Source organism: Apodemus sylvaticus, chromosome 22 (assembly GCF_947179515.1).
Source record: "Apodemus sylvaticus chromosome 22, mApoSyl1.1, whole genome shotgun sequence".
NCBI classification, from domain to species: domain Eukaryota; kingdom Metazoa; phylum Chordata; class Mammalia; order Rodentia; family Muridae; genus Apodemus; species Apodemus sylvaticus.
Genome location: NC_067493.1, coordinates 12,076,704 through 12,092,661, shown reverse-complemented (window position 1 = coordinate 12,092,661; position 15,958 = coordinate 12,076,704). Strand labels below are relative to the sequence as shown.

The 15,958-nt window shown below is 40.2% G+C and overlaps 1 protein-coding gene across 8 annotated transcripts in view; it reads left to right on the top strand.

The window, feature by feature from the left end:
• LOC127673332 (zinc finger protein 120-like) overlaps positions 1 to 15,958 on the top strand; it is a 59,314-nt gene that overhangs the window by 7,219 nt on the left and 36,137 nt on the right. For 6 of the 8 annotated variants that reach the window (XM_052168997.1, XM_052168996.1, XM_052168991.1 and 3 more), the window contains one exon: positions 13,372 to 13,401. The exons of 1 other annotated variant lie outside the window; for it this stretch is intronic. In XM_052168997.1, the coding sequence (XP_052024957.1) occupies positions 13,372 to 13,401 (30 nt within the window). Of the gene's footprint in view, positions 1 to 13,371; positions 13,402 to 13,767; positions 14,230 to 15,958 lie in introns of those variants that run through there. One more of the 8 variants, XM_052168998.1, reaches the window with a different exon arrangement.

Below are 15,958 nucleotides of genomic sequence, written 5' to 3'. Positions count from 1 at the left end.
AGGCCTTGACAGACAGCTCAGAGGTTAAGAACTCTGGCTGTTCTTACACAGGTCATGAGAGTTCAATTCTTGGCAATCACATGGTGGCTCACAACTATATGTAATGTGATCTGGTGCCCTCTTCTGGTCTGTAGGAATACCTGCAGGGAAAACATTGTATAAGTAATTAATTGATTCCTTAAAAAAAGAAGGCAGTTTTGAATCTAATAGTTCTGATTTCATACATTACAACTTTTTGTTTAGTTTACTTAATGTTTTTCTGCTGTAGTTTTTCTGTATTTCTTTAATACATATGTGTAGTGTTTTGATTATTATGTGGCAAAGGGACTCTTTCCCTATCTGTTTAGTATTTTTGATGCTTGTTGTTCACTAACACGCACCTTCTTTATTTTTTTTAATTCGATATATTTTTTATTTACATTTCAAATGATTTCCCATTTTCTAGACCCCCACTCCCTGAAAGTCCCATCAGCCCCCTTCCCTCCACCTGTTTTCCCACCCAACCCTTCCCACTTCCCTGTTCTGGTTTTGCCCTATACTGCTTCACTGAGTCTTTCCAGAACAAGGGGCCACTCCTCCGTTCTTCTTATACATCATTTGATGTGTGGATTATGTTTTTGGTATTCCAGTTTTCTAGGTTAATATCCACTTATTAGTGAGTGCATACCATGATTCATCTTTTGAGTCTGGGTTACCTCACTTTGTATAATGTTCTCTAGCTCCATTGATTTGCCTAAGAATTTCATGAATTCATTGTTTCTAGTGGCTGAATAGGACTCCATTGTGTAGATATACCACATTTTTTGCATCCACTCTTCTGTTGAGGGATACCTGGGTTCTTTCCAGCTTTTGGTAATTATAAATTGGTCTGCTATGAACATAGTGGAATATGTATCCTTATTACATTCTGGGGAACCTTCTGGGTATATGCCCAGGAGTGGTATAGCATTATCTTCTGGAAATGAGGTGTCCAGTTTTCGGAGGAACCGCCAGACTGATTTCCAGAGTGGTTGTACCAATTTGCAACCCCACCAGCAGTGAAGGAGTGTTCCTCTTTCTCCACATCCTCTCCAACACCTGCTGTCTCCTGAATTTTTAATCTTAGCCATTCTGACTGGTGTAAGGTGAAATTTCAGGGTTGTTTGGATTTGCATTTCCCTCATGACTAATGAAGTTGAACATTTTTTTTTTTTTTTTTTTTTTTTTTTTTTTAGTTATTTATTTTTTTTTCTTTTTTTTTTTATTATTCGATATAATTTATTTACATTTCAAATGATTTCCCCTTTTCTAGCCCCCCCACTCCCCGAAAGTCCCGCAAGCCCCCTTCTCTTCCCCTGTCCTCCCACCCACCCCTTCCCACTTCCCCGTTCTGGTTTTGCTGAATACTGTTTCACTGAGTCTTTCCAGAACCAGGGGCCACTCCTCCTTTCTTCTTGTACCTCATTTGATGTGTGGATTATGTTTTGGGTATTCCAGTTTTCTAGGTTAATATCCACTTATTAGTGAGTGCATACCATGATTCACCTTTTGAGTCTGGGTTACCTCACTTAGTATGATATTCTCTAGCTCCATCCATTTGCCTAAGAATTTCCTGAATTCATTGTTTCTAATGGCTGAATAGTACTCCATTGTGTAGATATACCACATTTTTTGCATCCACTCTTCTGTTGAGGGATACCTGGGTTCTTTCCAGCATCTGGCAATTACAAATAGGGCTGCTATGAACATAGTAGAACATGTATCCTTATTACATGGTGGGGAGTCTTCTGGGTATATGCCCAGGAGTGGTATAGCAGGATCTTCTGGAAGTAAGGTGCCCAGTTTTCGGAGGAACCGCCAGACTGATTTCCAGAGTGGTTGTACCAATTTGCAACCCCACCAGCAGTGGAGGAGTGTTCCTCTTTCTCCACACCCTCTCCAACACCTGCTGTCTCCTGAATTTTTAATCTTAGCCATTCTGACTGGTGTAAGATGAAATCTTAGGGTTGTTTTGATTTGCATTTCCCTAATGACTAATGAAGTTGAGCATTTTTTAAGATGCTTCTCCGCCATCCGAAGTTCTTCAGGTGAGAATTCTTTGTTTAACTCTGTACCCCATTTTTTAATAGGGTTGTTTGGTTTTCTGTAGTCTAACTTCTTGAGTTCTTTATATATATTGGATATTAGCCCTCTATCTGATGTAGGATTGGTGAAGATCTTTTCCCAATTTGTTGGTTGCCGATTTGTCCTCTTGATGGTGTCCTTTGCCTTACAGAAACTTTGTAATTTTATGAGGTCCCATTTGTCAATTCTTGCTCTTAGAGCATACGCTATTGGTGTTCTGTTCAGAAACTTTCTCCCTGTACCGATGTCCTCAAGGGTCTTCCCCAATTTCTTTTCTATTAGCTTCAGAGTGTCTGGCTTTATGTGGAGGTCCTTGATCCATTTGGATTTGAGCTTAGTACAAGGAGACAAGGATGGATCAATTCGCATTCTTCTGCATGCTGACCTCCAGTTGAACCAGCACCATTTGTTGAAAAGGCTATCTTTTTTCCATTGGATGTTTTCAGCCTCTTTGTCGAGGATCAAGTGGCCATAGGTGTGTGGGTTCATTTCTGGATCTTCAATCCTGTTCCATTGATCCTCCTGCCTGTCACTGTACCAATACCATGCAGTTTTTAACACTATTGCTCTGTAGTATTGCTTGAGGTCAGGGATACTGATTCCCCCAGATTTCCTTTTGTTGCTGAGAATAGTTTTAGCTATCCTGGGTTTTTTGTTGTTCCAGATGAATTTGATAATTGCTCTTTCTAACTCTGTGAAGAATTGAGTTGGGATTTTGATGGGTATTGCATTGAATCTGTATAGTGCTTTAGGCAAAATGGTCATTTTAACTATATTGATTCTACCGATCCATGAGCATGGGAGGTTTTCCCATTTTTTGAGGTCTTCTTCCATTTCCTTCTTCAGAGTCTTGAAGTTCTTGTCATACAGATCTTTCACATGTTTGGTAAGAGTCACCCCAAGATACTTTATACTGTTTGTGGCTATTGTGAAGGGGGTCATTTCCCTAATTTCTTTCTCAGCCTGCTTATCCTTTGAGTATAGGAAGGCCACTGATTTGCTTGAGTTGACTTTATAACCTGCCACTTTGCTGAAGTTGTTTATCAGCTGTAGGAGCTCTCTAGTGGAGTTCTTTGGGTCACTTAGGTAGACGATCATGTCGTCTGCAAATAATGATAGTTTGACTTCTTCCTTTCCAATTTGTATCCCTTTGACCTCCTTATGTTGTCGAATTGCCCGAGCTAGTACCTCAAGTACAATATTGAAAAGATAAGGAGAAAGGGGGCAGCCTTGTCTGGTCCCTGATTTCAGTGGGATTGCTTCAAGTTTCTCTCCATTTAGTTTGATGCTGGCTACCGGTTTGCTGTATATTGCTTTTACTATGTTTAGGTATGGGCCTTGAATTCCTGTTCTCTCCAAGACTTTAAGCATGAAGGGATGCTGAATTTTGTCAAATGCTTTTTCAGCATCCAATGAAATGACCATGTGGTTTTGTTCTTTGAGTTTGTTTATGTAGTGGATTGTATTGATGGATTTCCGTATATTGAACCAACCCTGCATTCCTGGGATAAAGCCTACTTGATCATGGTGGATGATCGTTTTGATGTGTTCTTGGATTCGGTTGGCAAGAATTTTATTGAGTATTTTTGCATCGATGTTCATAAGGGAAATTGGTCTGAAGTTCTCTTTCTTTGTTGGATCTTTGTGTGGCTTTGGTATCAGCGTAATTGTGGCTTCGTAGAAGGAATTGGGTAGTGTTCCTTCTGTTTCTATTTTGTGGAATAGTTTGAAGAGTATTGGTGTTAACTCTTCTTTGAAGGTCTGGTAGAATTCTGCACTGAAGCCATCTGGTCCTGTGCTTTTTTTGGTTGGAAGACTTTCTATGACTCCTTCTATTTCTTTAGGCATTATGGGACTGTTTAGATGGTCTAGTTGGTCCTGATTTAATTTTGGTATTTGGTATCTGTCAAGGAAATTGTCCATTTCCTCCAGATTCTCCAGTTGTGTTGAGTATAGGCTCTTGTAGTAGGATCTGATGATTTTTTGGATTTCCTCAGTTTCCGTTGTTATATCTCCCTTTTCATTTCTAAGTTTGTTAATTTGGATACTTTCTCTGTGCCCTTTGGTCATTCTGGCTAAGGGTTTATCTATCTTGTTGATTTTCTCAAAGAACCAGCTCCTGGTATTGTTGATTTTTTGTATGGTTCTCTTTGTTTCTACTTGATTGATTTCGGCCCTGAGTTTGATGATTTCCTGCCTTCTACTCCTCCTGGGCGAAATAGCTTCTTTTTGTTCCAGGGCTTTCAGGTGTGTCATTAAGCTGGTAATGTATGCTCTCTCCATTTTCTTTTTGGAGGCACTCAGGGCTATGAGTTTTCCTCTTAGCACTGCTTTCATTGTGTCCCATAGATTTGGGTATGTTGTGTTTTCATTTTCATTGTGTTCTAAAAAGTCTTTAATTTCTTTCTTTATTTCTTCCTTGACCAAGGTATCATTGAGTAGAGTATTGTTCAGTTTCCATGTGTATGTGGGCTTTCTGTTGTTTCTGTTGCTATTGAAGACCACTTTTACTCCATAGTGATCAGATAGGAGGCATGGGATTAGTTTGATCTTCTTATATTTGTTGAGGTCTGTCTTGTGACCAATTATATGGTCGATTTTGGAGAAGGTACCATGAGGTGCTGAGAAAAAGGTATATTCTTTTGTTTTAGGATAGAATGTTCTATATATATCTGTTAAATCTAATTGGTCCAAAGCTTCAATTAGTTTCATTGTGTCCCTGTTTAGTTTCTGTTTTCCTGATCGGTCCATTGAGGAAAGTGCAGTGTTGAAGTCACCCACAATTATTGTGTTAGGTGCAATGTGTGCTTTTAGTTTTAATAAAGTTTCTTTTACAAAAGAGGGTGCCCTTACATTTGGGGCATAGATGTTCAGGATTGTCAGTTCTTCTTTTTGTATTTTTCCTTTGACCAGCAAGAAGTGTCCCTCAGGGTCTCTTTTGATGACTTTGGGTTGAAAGTCAATTTTATCTGATATTAAAATGGCTACTCCAGCTTGTTTCCTGAGACCATTTGCTTGTAAAATTGTCTTCCAGCCTTTTACTCTAAGGTAGTGTTTGTCTTTGACCCTGAGGTGTGTTTCCTGTAAGCAGCAAAATGTAGGGTCCTGTTTACGTATCCATTCAGTTAGTCTGTGTCTTTTTATTGGGGCATTAAGTCCATTGATGTTAAGAGATATTAAGGAATAGTGATTGTTACTTCTTGTCATTTTTGACGTTATTTTTTAAATTTGAATGCTTAACTTCTTTTGGGTTTGATGAAAGGTTACTATCTTGCTTTTTCCAGGGTGAAGTTTCCCTCCTTGTATTGGTGTTGTCCTCCTATTATCCTTTTTAGGGCCGGGTTTGTGGATAGATATTGGGTAAACTTGGTTTTGTCATGAAATATCTTAGTTTCTCCATCTATGGTGATTGAGAGTTTTGCTGGATATAGTAGTTTTGGTTGGCATTTGTGTTCTCTTAGAGTCTGCATGAGATCTGCCCAGGACCTTCTAGCCTTCATAGTCTCAGGTGAAAAGTCTGCTGTGATTCTGATAGGTCTTCCTTTATATGTTACTTGGCCTTTTTCTCTTACTGCCTTTAGTATTCTTTCTTTGTTTAGAACATTTGGTGTTTTGATTATTATGTGACGGGAAGTATTTCTGTTCTGGTCCAGTCTGTTTGGAGTTCTGTAGGCTTCTTGTATATTCATGGGCATCTCTCTCTTTAGGTTAGGGAAGTTTTCTTCCATAATTTTATTGAAGATATTTGCTGGCCCTTTAAGTTGTAAATCTTCACTCTCCTCTATGCCTATAATCCTTAGGTTTGGTCTTCTCATTGTGTCCTGGATTTCCTGGATATTTTGGGTTACAAGCTTTTTGCATTTTGCATTTTCTTTAACTGTTGAGTCCATGGTTTCTATGGAATCTTCAGCGTCTGAGATTCTTTCTTCTATCTCTTGTATTCTGTTGTTGATATTTGTATCTCTGTCCCCTGATTTCTTCCCAAGGCTTTCTATCTCCAAAGTTGTCTCCCTTTGAGTTTTCTTAGTTGTTTCTACTTCTGATTTTAGATCCTGGATGGTTTTGCTTAGCTCCTTCACTTGCATGTTTGTGTTTTCCTGTAATTCTTTAAGAGATTTTTGTGTTTTCTCATTCATGAGCTCAGCCTGTTGACCAAAGTTCTCCTGTATTTCTTTAAGAGATTTTTGTGTTTCGTCTTTCATGACCTCAGCCTGTTGAGCAAAGTTCTCCTGTATTTCTTTAAGTGTTTTTTGCATTTCCTCCTTGTTGGCTTTTGTATTCTCCTGGATTTCTTTCAATGATTTTTGTGTTTCCCTTGCAAGGGCTTCTACCTTTTGATCCATTGTCTCCTGAATTTCTTTACGTATGACCTTCATGTGTTCCTGTACCAGCATCATGACCAGTGATTTTAAATCCAAATCTTGTTTTACTGGTGTGATGGGGTATCCAGGACATGTTGGTAGAGGAGAATTGGGTTCAGATGTTGCCATATTGCCTTGATTTCTGTTAGTGACGTTCCTGCGTTTGCCTTTTGCCATCTAGATCTCACTGGTGTTAGTTTATCTTGTCAGTGCTGGACTCACCAGTGCAAGCTGCCCCTTCCCAGTTGGCCTCTGGTGCACAGCTTACCTCCTGCACTGCTTGTAGACAGTGTGCTGCTGCCCAGGCTGTTCAGATCCCAAAGCAGGCACCCGAAGGCTCCCGCTGGGGCCCGCTGGATTCACTGGAGCACACTGACTTCTCCCAGCTGGCCGCCCGGAAGCCCAGCTAGCCACTTGCAGGACTTGGAGATGTAATGCTGCCGCCCAGACTGATCTGGATCCGGAAGCGGAGAGAGTAGAGCTAAGGCCTTCTGCCTGAGGCCTTGCCCCAGATTGTGTCTGTGGAGCAGATGGAGCCCGTGTGCACTCCCAGGGAGTGCCGACGGTGTATGCTACTGTGACCTCCCCTGAGTTCCGCTCACTCCGCTGGGCAGCCGATCTGCCAACCGGGCTATCGCACACAAGGTTAGCCTGGCCGCCCAGTCCCTGAGTCCAGGCAAAAGCCTGGGAGGCCAAGGTCCGAGCAAAGTTCCCCTACGGCTTTGACTGTTAATTGGGTTTGCCAGGTGACTAGGATGGCGGGCGTGTGCGCCCGCGCTCCCTGAAAGCGCCGGGAGAGTCTGCTTTGCTAACAATCACCTGGGCGGGTTGACTCACAGATGGCCCACCAAGCCGCCCAGTTCTTGGGGTCAGTCCTGTGCCTTTTGGGGCCTGGACCCCCGCTTTGTTAGCCTTAGGCTATGCCTGTTATAGGTCTGCCCGCCTGAGCTCTCTGTCATCCTGCAGGCAAAATGGCGGCGGCGCGCTCGCAGGCCTGGGTAAAAAACCTCCTGGTTGGGTTGGCACCCCGATGGCCCCCCGACCCGCCCAGGGCCTGGGTGCAGGCCAACGCCCGTCGGGCTCAGACCACCGCGGTGTTGGCCTCGGATTATGTTTGTGTACCTCAGTCTGTCCGATTCCTGGAGTACGGAACCAAGATGGATCCTCCTCTCCTGACTGGTGGGAGGCCGAGTTCTGAAGTGGCCTCCGTGCAGGAAAGGCGCCGCACAACTGCAGCTGCTTGCTGTCCGGCTGGTCAGCGAAGGTCAGTGGTCGTGGGCGCAGGGCCTAACTGGTCCCTGTGACGCCTTGGTTCCACTGCTGATGGCCCTTCAGCTGGAGCAGCCACTGCTGCCGCTGCTGCCGCCGCCGCCGCCCCGAAGTTGAACATTTTTTAAGCTGCTTCTCCGCCATCCGAAATTCTTCAGGTGAAAATTCTTTGTTTAACTCTGTACCCCATTTTTTAATAGGGATATTTGGTTTTCTCGGGTCTAACTTCTTGAGTTCTTCATATATATTAGATATTAGCCCTCTATCTGATATAAGGTTGGTGAAGATCTTTTCCCAATTTATTGGTTACCGATTTGTCCTTTTGATGGTGTCCTTTGCCTTACAGAAACTTTGTAATTTTATGAGGTCCCATTTGTCAATTCTTAATCTTAGAGCATAAGCTATTGGTGTTCTGTTCAGGAACTTCCCCATGTACCGATGTCCTCAAGGGTCTTCCCCAGTTTCAATCACAATAGATGGAGAAACCAAGACATTCCATGACAAAACCAAATTTACACACCTTCTTTAGTTTGGGAAAGTTTTCATTTATGGTTTCCTTTGAAATATTTTCTAGACCTTTATGCGGATTGATTGTCTTGTTCCTCTTCTTCTTCTTTCTCCTCCTCCTTCTCCTCCTCCTTCTCCTCTTCCTCCTCCTCGTCTTCTTCCTCCTCCTCCTCATCGTCCTTCTCCTCCTCCTCTTCTTCTTCTTCTTTCTACTTGTCTAACATGTCCTGAGAAGTGACTTATTTTCCTGGATGATATTCATTATCTTTCTATGCTGGTATCTAGTTGTCAGCGTTTGTGGTGAGTATAGGTCTAAGTACTGGTTTCTCAGTTTGTCTTGTTTGGCTTAGTGTTTATTCCTGGGTTATTGTTTGCTGTCTAGATTTTCAGAGAGTGTTGGCTGAGTGATGCCCTTTTGCTGTCTTGTTTGGTATTTATATTCAAGAGGGAATGCTAGCTAATTTTGAAAGCTAGGAGAGGAGGTGGGCAATAAGAGATAATCTTAGCAAACCACAATGAGATATAATCAGGAAAGAGGTGAATCAGCCAACATTTCAACATTTCAGAGCTACAGTTATTTGAAGGATACTCTGTTGAGGGTGTGCTCTCATCAGAATTGCTGGTTGCTATGTCTGTGTGAGATAGTATTTAAGATTGCTGTGGGAAGGCTCTTCCACTGAGGGCAACAATATTCATAAGCAAGTGGGCCTGGGCTGGATGAGAGAGCTACCTGAGCATGGGACACTGACCAAGCAGGAGAGCAAGCCAGGAAACAATGTTGCCCATGCTTTTACCTTCAGTTTGTAGCTTCAGTTTCTACTCTAAGCTCCCAAAGTGATGAACTATGACATGACTGAAGAATCATTCACAGCAAATGATTATTACTTGAGATGTTTTTGCTTAGAGGATTCCATCTCAGCAGCAGAGTAACAACTTAGAGCAACAACCAGATAAAAAGAAAATGCACAAAAGAATTATCAACATGGGATTTTGCTACTAGACAGAATCTGTGTTCTCTTTTGAAGGAATGTGGAGATTATCAGAAATTGAGATGGCAAAATTTCTAGAAAGCTGTTCATGGATCTTAATCAGTTGTTCTCATAGGACTTATGAGAATGGAGTGTTGACAGAACACAGACAGAGGAAATTGAAATCATAGCATTTCAGAGGAAAATAGACAGTGTAAATTTTAGTGAGAGGCCGTTTGTGTGAAATTTTGGCAAAAAAATCTCTTCTCCTTTGCTTACCCCCCGAAGTATTGAGTGGAGTAAAATTTAAAAATACTGATCTTCCATCTATATTTTTGTTCTATTTATATGTATTTGTTCATTTTCCCCACTTATTTATCACTTATTTATTTAATTTAAAATGCACGTTCTTCCATGTTTCCTTTCCACCTTACAGAGCCCTTCATTCGTAACTCCGTATCCATCAAACATGGCACTTCAAGTCTCTGCATGTTTAGGCATATGTCTCTTTCTGAGATAAGAATAGGAAGTCAAGGTAGGGGAACAGTTTTGACAGTCCACAGCATAAAAAAATATCTCCCACTCCATTTGTTGGGGGAAGCACATGAAGACTAAGTAGCTCACATACTACATATATGGTAGGGGACTCAGTCCATCCTGAGCATGCTCTTTAGATGGTGACTCAGTCTCTGAGAGTCTCGTAGTGTCCATGTTAGTTGAGACTGTGGGTCTTCTTATGAACTTCCTGTTCCTTCAGGTCCCTCAGTCCTTTCCTCAATGCTTCCAAAAGACTCCGTGAGCTCTGTCCTATGTTAGACTGTGGGTGTCTGCATCTGCTTCAGTCACATGCTGGATGGAGACTATCAGAGGACAATTATGCTAAGCTACTCTCTGGAAGTATAACAAAGTATATCCTTAGTAATATCAGGGATTGGTGCTTGCCTACGGGATGTGTCACCAGTTAGGCCTGGTATAATTTGGCCATTCCCTCAGTCTCTGCTCCATCTTTATGCCTGCATTTCTTTTAGACAGTATAAATTTTGGGTGGAAATGTTATTGGTTCTGTTTGTGTCCTTAACTCTCCACAGGGGGGACTGTGTGGCTGCAGGATGTGGCCTCCACAGGGTCCATATCTCATTACTATGCATCTCAGCTACATAGTAATGATCACCACCATAGACTCCTGGTTTCCCTCCCATTCCTGGTCTGTAGCACATCCTAAAGGTGCCTACAACCCTCTCCCCTGACAGCTGCAGATTTCAATTCATTTTCCTCACCCTCTGACCCTTTCTTTTCTCTCACCACACCTGCTCCTTACCTCTCTTCCCCTTTCTTAACTACTTGCCCTTCCAGTTGTCTGTCATTCATCTACCTTCTATGACTGTTTTATTTTCACTTCTGAGTGAGATTCAGCCATGGTCATGTTAGCCTTCCTTGTTCTTTTTAAAGATTTATTTATTTATTATATATAAGCATACTGTAGCTGTCTTCAGACACAGCAGGTGAGGGTTTCAAATTTACTTATGGGACGTTGTGAGCCACCATGTGCTTGCTGGGATTTGAACTCAGGACCTTCATGAGAGCAGTTAGTGCTCTTACCAGCTGAGATATCTATTCAGCTCCTTTGCCTTCCTTCTTGTTTAGTTTCTTCATGGCCAAGAAATGTAGTGTGGATATCCTCTACATTATGGTTATTTTCTATTTGTAAGTGAGTACATACATCTATGTCCTTCTGGCTATGGGACACCTAACTCTGGATGATAGTATCTAGACGTCTCCATTTGCCTGGGAAATTCCTAATGTCCTTGTTTTTATAGACTAAATATTATTCCATTTTGTAAATGATCCACTGATTCTGTATACAAATTTTGGTTGAGGGACATCTTGATGTTTTTCGGTTTCTAGCTGTTATAAATAAAACAGATATGAACTTAGTGGAGCACATGCTCTAGTGGGTAGATGCCCTAAGTGTACACTAAGTGTAACACTTCCTCCTGATGAATCTTTAATTAACGGAAGGAGTAGGTAAAGTGTTTCCTAGTTCCAAAAAGGAACTTTAAATAAAACCTGCTGCAACTATGATCCAAGTGAGGCAGAGTCCATCAACTAAGAAGCGAAACTTAGGAGGATCATTCATATGGTGCTGCTTCTGAAAATTGATAGATTAATAATTTAAGGTCATGGATTCTTCCTCTATGGTTTCAGTTTGGGTTGAGTCAGTCTTTTGGCAGAGTCAGAGCCCTAGGGAAGCCTCTGTGAGAGTTCATTGCAGTGAAGTTAGAATGATGCTTGAGTAGCATTTTGTGACCACAACTTGGTTAGATGCCTGAGGCATTGAGAAATCTCCTATGGAGAGATGCATACAGGGAGAGGAAGTACCCAATCTGAGAAATGTATGAGAAGTTACAGGAATAGGGCCATCTAAGCCTTTAGAAAGTGAGGTCCAATGTGTCTCAGACAAAGCAATAGGATTTGATGTTTACCCCACTCTGTTTCTTGCCTGGTCTAATAGTCTCTCTACCTATGTGCACATCCCTATATATTGGAATGGGAAGGAGTATTCTGTGCCATTGTAAGTTAGAAAGATATAACTTGCAGTCTGATATTACAAGATGTGACTTTCAAGATTTTGCCTTGAGTGTCAAAAGAGACTTTAGACATCTGAATAGTGTAGGAGCTCCTACAAACTATTGGGATCACTGTAGACTGAATGCATTTTTATCACAGGATTAGCATGAGACTGTAGTGTCAAGGTTTAGGATGCAGTTGATTGAATCAAAACTTTCTAGATAAGATGATGTTTTGGGCCACTTGTCTGTCCTGTCTGATTCTCTTTGTGGTGCTTGTGGAAGATAATGTAGGAGGAGCCTTTCCAGAAAGCTTTAGGAGAAGAAGAGAGTGTTTACAGACTGAAAATTTTTATTTTTATTTTTCTCTTTTATTTTTGTTTCTCCAATAATTTATTCATTTATTATCACCCTGAACACTGTCACTATGATAGGTCCTTTGCTATCACAGAGTCTCCTTTGTTTCTGTTTGAGAAGTTTTTTGGCCCCCAGGTATCCCCCCAAAATGGTGCATCTAGTCTCTTATGAGTTAAATGTATCCTCCCCCACTGAGTCCAGATGTGGCAGCCCAGTTAGGAGAACAGAGCCCAAAGATAGTCCCCTGGCAGCTATAGGGAAAGCTGCTTCGGTTGTTGAATGACCTTCATGAAGAGTGAGCTGAGTATCTGCTTCTAAAGTGCCAGGGGCCTTAGTCCAGCCTGTGTATTGTATCTGGGTTGTGGCTCAGTCCCTGAGTGTCCACAAGGGTCCTGGTTAGTTGAGTCTGTTGTTCTTCCTATGGAGTATCTATCTTCTTCAGAAATTTTAATCTTCCCCCCAACTCCTCCATAAGAGTCCCCAAGGCCCATGCAAGGTTTGACTCTGGATCTCTGCAGCTTTTTTTCAGTCAGACTGTGTGGAGCCTCTCAGTGGACTCAAGGCTTCCTTGTGGGAGCAAAACAGAGTAACATTAATTATGTCATGGAATGGAGTTTGTCCATAGGATGGCACTCATGTTGGGCAAATTTTCATTGCCTGTTTCCTCAGTCACTGTTCCAGATTTATCCATTTCTTTTAGAGGGGGAACATTGTGTTCATTGTATTTCAGGAAGGGGAAACCTGGAAAGGAGAAAATATTTGAAATGAAAATAAGGACAATAGCCAATAAAAAAAACATTTTAAAATTAGTTAAATTATGGGTGGTGGTGGCACACGCCTTTAATCCCAGCAGTTGGGAGGCAGAGGCAGGCAGATTTCTGAATTCAAGGCCAGCCTGGTCTACAGAGTGAGTTCCAGGGCAGTCAGGACTACACAGAGAAACCCTCTCTTGGGAAAAAAATTTAAAAATTCTGTCTCGAAAAATAAAACAACAAAAACAACAACAAAAGAACAACAACGACAAAAAAGTTGTATAGTCTCCCAGTGTGTACAAATAATATCATCCTCTGTCCTCTACAACATATGTTCCTGGGGCCATGCACCAGCCCATGTGTGCTCTTCAGTTGATGGCTTTGTCTCTCTGAGCTCCCAGGGGTCTGGGTTACTAGATACTGATGGTCTTCTTAAGGGATTAGCATCCCCTACAGCTCCTTCCATCCTTCCCCTAACTCTCCATAGGGATCCATGACCCGAGTCCAATGGTTGGCTGTGAGTATCTGCATCTGTGTCAGTCAGTCCCTGGGGTTGCCTCTCAGAGGACAGCCATGCTAGGCTCATGTCTGCAAGTACATTATTTTTATTATTTTATTTATTTTACTGATTTTATTACTAATATTATTTTTATTATGTATTGATTTATTTTACCACATTTATTATTTTTATTATTTTTTGATTGATTGATTTTACTATTTTTAATATTAATTTAGTGATTGGATTTATTATTTTTTATTTTTTGTTTTTTATTTTTTGTTTTGTTATTTTTATTATTTATTTATTGTTGATTTTATTTTATTCATCTTATTGATTTTATTACTTTTATTATCTTTATTGTTAATTGATTGACCAATTTTATTAGTTTTATTTGGTGAACAAACACGTGAATCCCAGCCTCCTAGTCTCTAACCACCCTGCTTAGCACACTATTCATCCGTGGGGCGTGTTTAAGGCCGTCCTCCATCCGCTAAATGCTACTTACTGTCACTATTCCTAAGCTTGGTAAGTCCTTTACATCACAAATTGTACTCTTTTACATCTCAGTTTAATATGGCAGTGCTCCCCAGTATATGAGAGGTCTTTTAACTGCTCTCCAAAATTAATTGCACGTGGATCTTACTTCTAAGTGGTCTATGCTGAGGGCAGAACTTGTAGAAGATTCCAGAGAAACCAGCGCTGTCAAAGTTTGGCATCCTGCCCATCGCATTTCTTCAAGCAAGGCCCTGGTCCAAGTATTTTGAGCAGATTCAGCCCTGATAGTGAAGTTATTCAGAGGTCAAGGCCTGGTCTAGCATGGGAGGAGCACCACAAGGGACCTCACAGGTGCAAACATCTGGCTACACCTGGCCTATGCTTCCCATGCAGCTCTAGGGAGGACCAACCACCACTGCTCCCTGCTCATATGTCTGCTCCTCCTCATTATGCGCAGTGACCCTGTGCTCAACATGTCTCAAAAATGGAGCTTACTTGAGGTTCCCTTACAGCACCTCAATTTTATTAGGATTATTTTCCATGTAAATCTCCAATTTTATCAAAATTTCCTAATTCTCTCTTTATTTAATTTAGAAATATTTTAAGTCTATCCATTTAGAGATATCCCTTTCTTTGTAAATCTTCAAATTTTACACTTTTTTCTATGTATTTCTTCATTTTTACCAGGAATATACTTCATGAAAATCTTCCCTTTCATCCAAAATTTTTCTATGTCCTTGTCTAAGTTTTTTTAATGTTATTTTCCAACAAATTCTTCTATTTTAGACATTTTTCTATATATTTCTTCAATTTTATCAGAAATGTTTTACATGTAAACTCTCAATTTTATCAGAAAATGTTTCTACTTTATTTTTCAATCATTTTAGGAATTTTTTATGCCTACCATTTATCTGTATTATTTTTCAATTAAAACCTTCAATATTTCAAGTTCTACTTCATTTTTTCACAAATATTTTCAGTAAATGTTTGTACTACATTTTTCAATTAGTTTAGAAATATTTTATATGTATAACATTTTGTATTTTTCTGATATCTTCAATTTTAATACATTTCCTGTATATTACTTCAATTGTATTAGAAATATTTTCCATGAAAATCTTCAATTTTATCAAATTTTTCTAGGTTCTTGGACAATGTTCTAGGTATATTTTCAATGTTTGCTATTTTACTATTATTATTTTCCAACTAATTCTTTAATTTTAATACACAGACACACATATATTTCTTCAATATCACTATGAATATTACTTAAGAAACTTTAATTTTATCAGAAAATATTTCTATTTAATTTTTCAATTACTTAGAGATGTTTTTATGGAAATTATCTGAATAATTTCCCATGAAAATCTTCAATTTAGCACTACTTTTCTATATATTCCTTCAATTTTATCAGAAACATTTTCCATGACAATTATCAATTTTATCAGAAAATATTTGTAAGTGCTTGATTCAGTAACGATAAATTATCCTTTTACAACTATTATTTTCCAACAGATTTTTCAATTTTAACACTTTATTTTTCAATTCATTCCTAAAATTGAGTGTGCCTACACATTTAGTTCTCTTTATCAACTTTTTATATGTATTTATTTTCAATGCCAAATCTCAATTTTAAATAAATTTTCTGTATATTTCTTCAATTTTATAAGAAGTATTTTCCATGAAAGCCATCAATTTGTTTAGAATTTTTTTACATGGTTTGTCAGTTAGTTTTGATGTATTATCTATGTGTACACTTTCATGTGTATTATTTTACATCAAATTCTTCAATTTTAACACACATATTTATATATTTCTTCAAATTCAGTGAAAATGTCCCATTGGCATAACTGTCAGTCACTCAGAGACTGCTGGCCCTGCCCCTGTTGTCACGCCGGCCCCGCCCCTCGCCCATCTATCTCAGCCCAGGGCGGGAGCCTTGTTGAAGTCCCTGTCCATCAACCAGCGACCACTATCCCCGCCCCTGATGTCACTCTGATACCCGGCCCCGCCCCTCATCCCTCTATCTCAGCCTTGGTAGGTGCCATGTTGGCGTCCTTGTCCATCACCAGTAGACAGC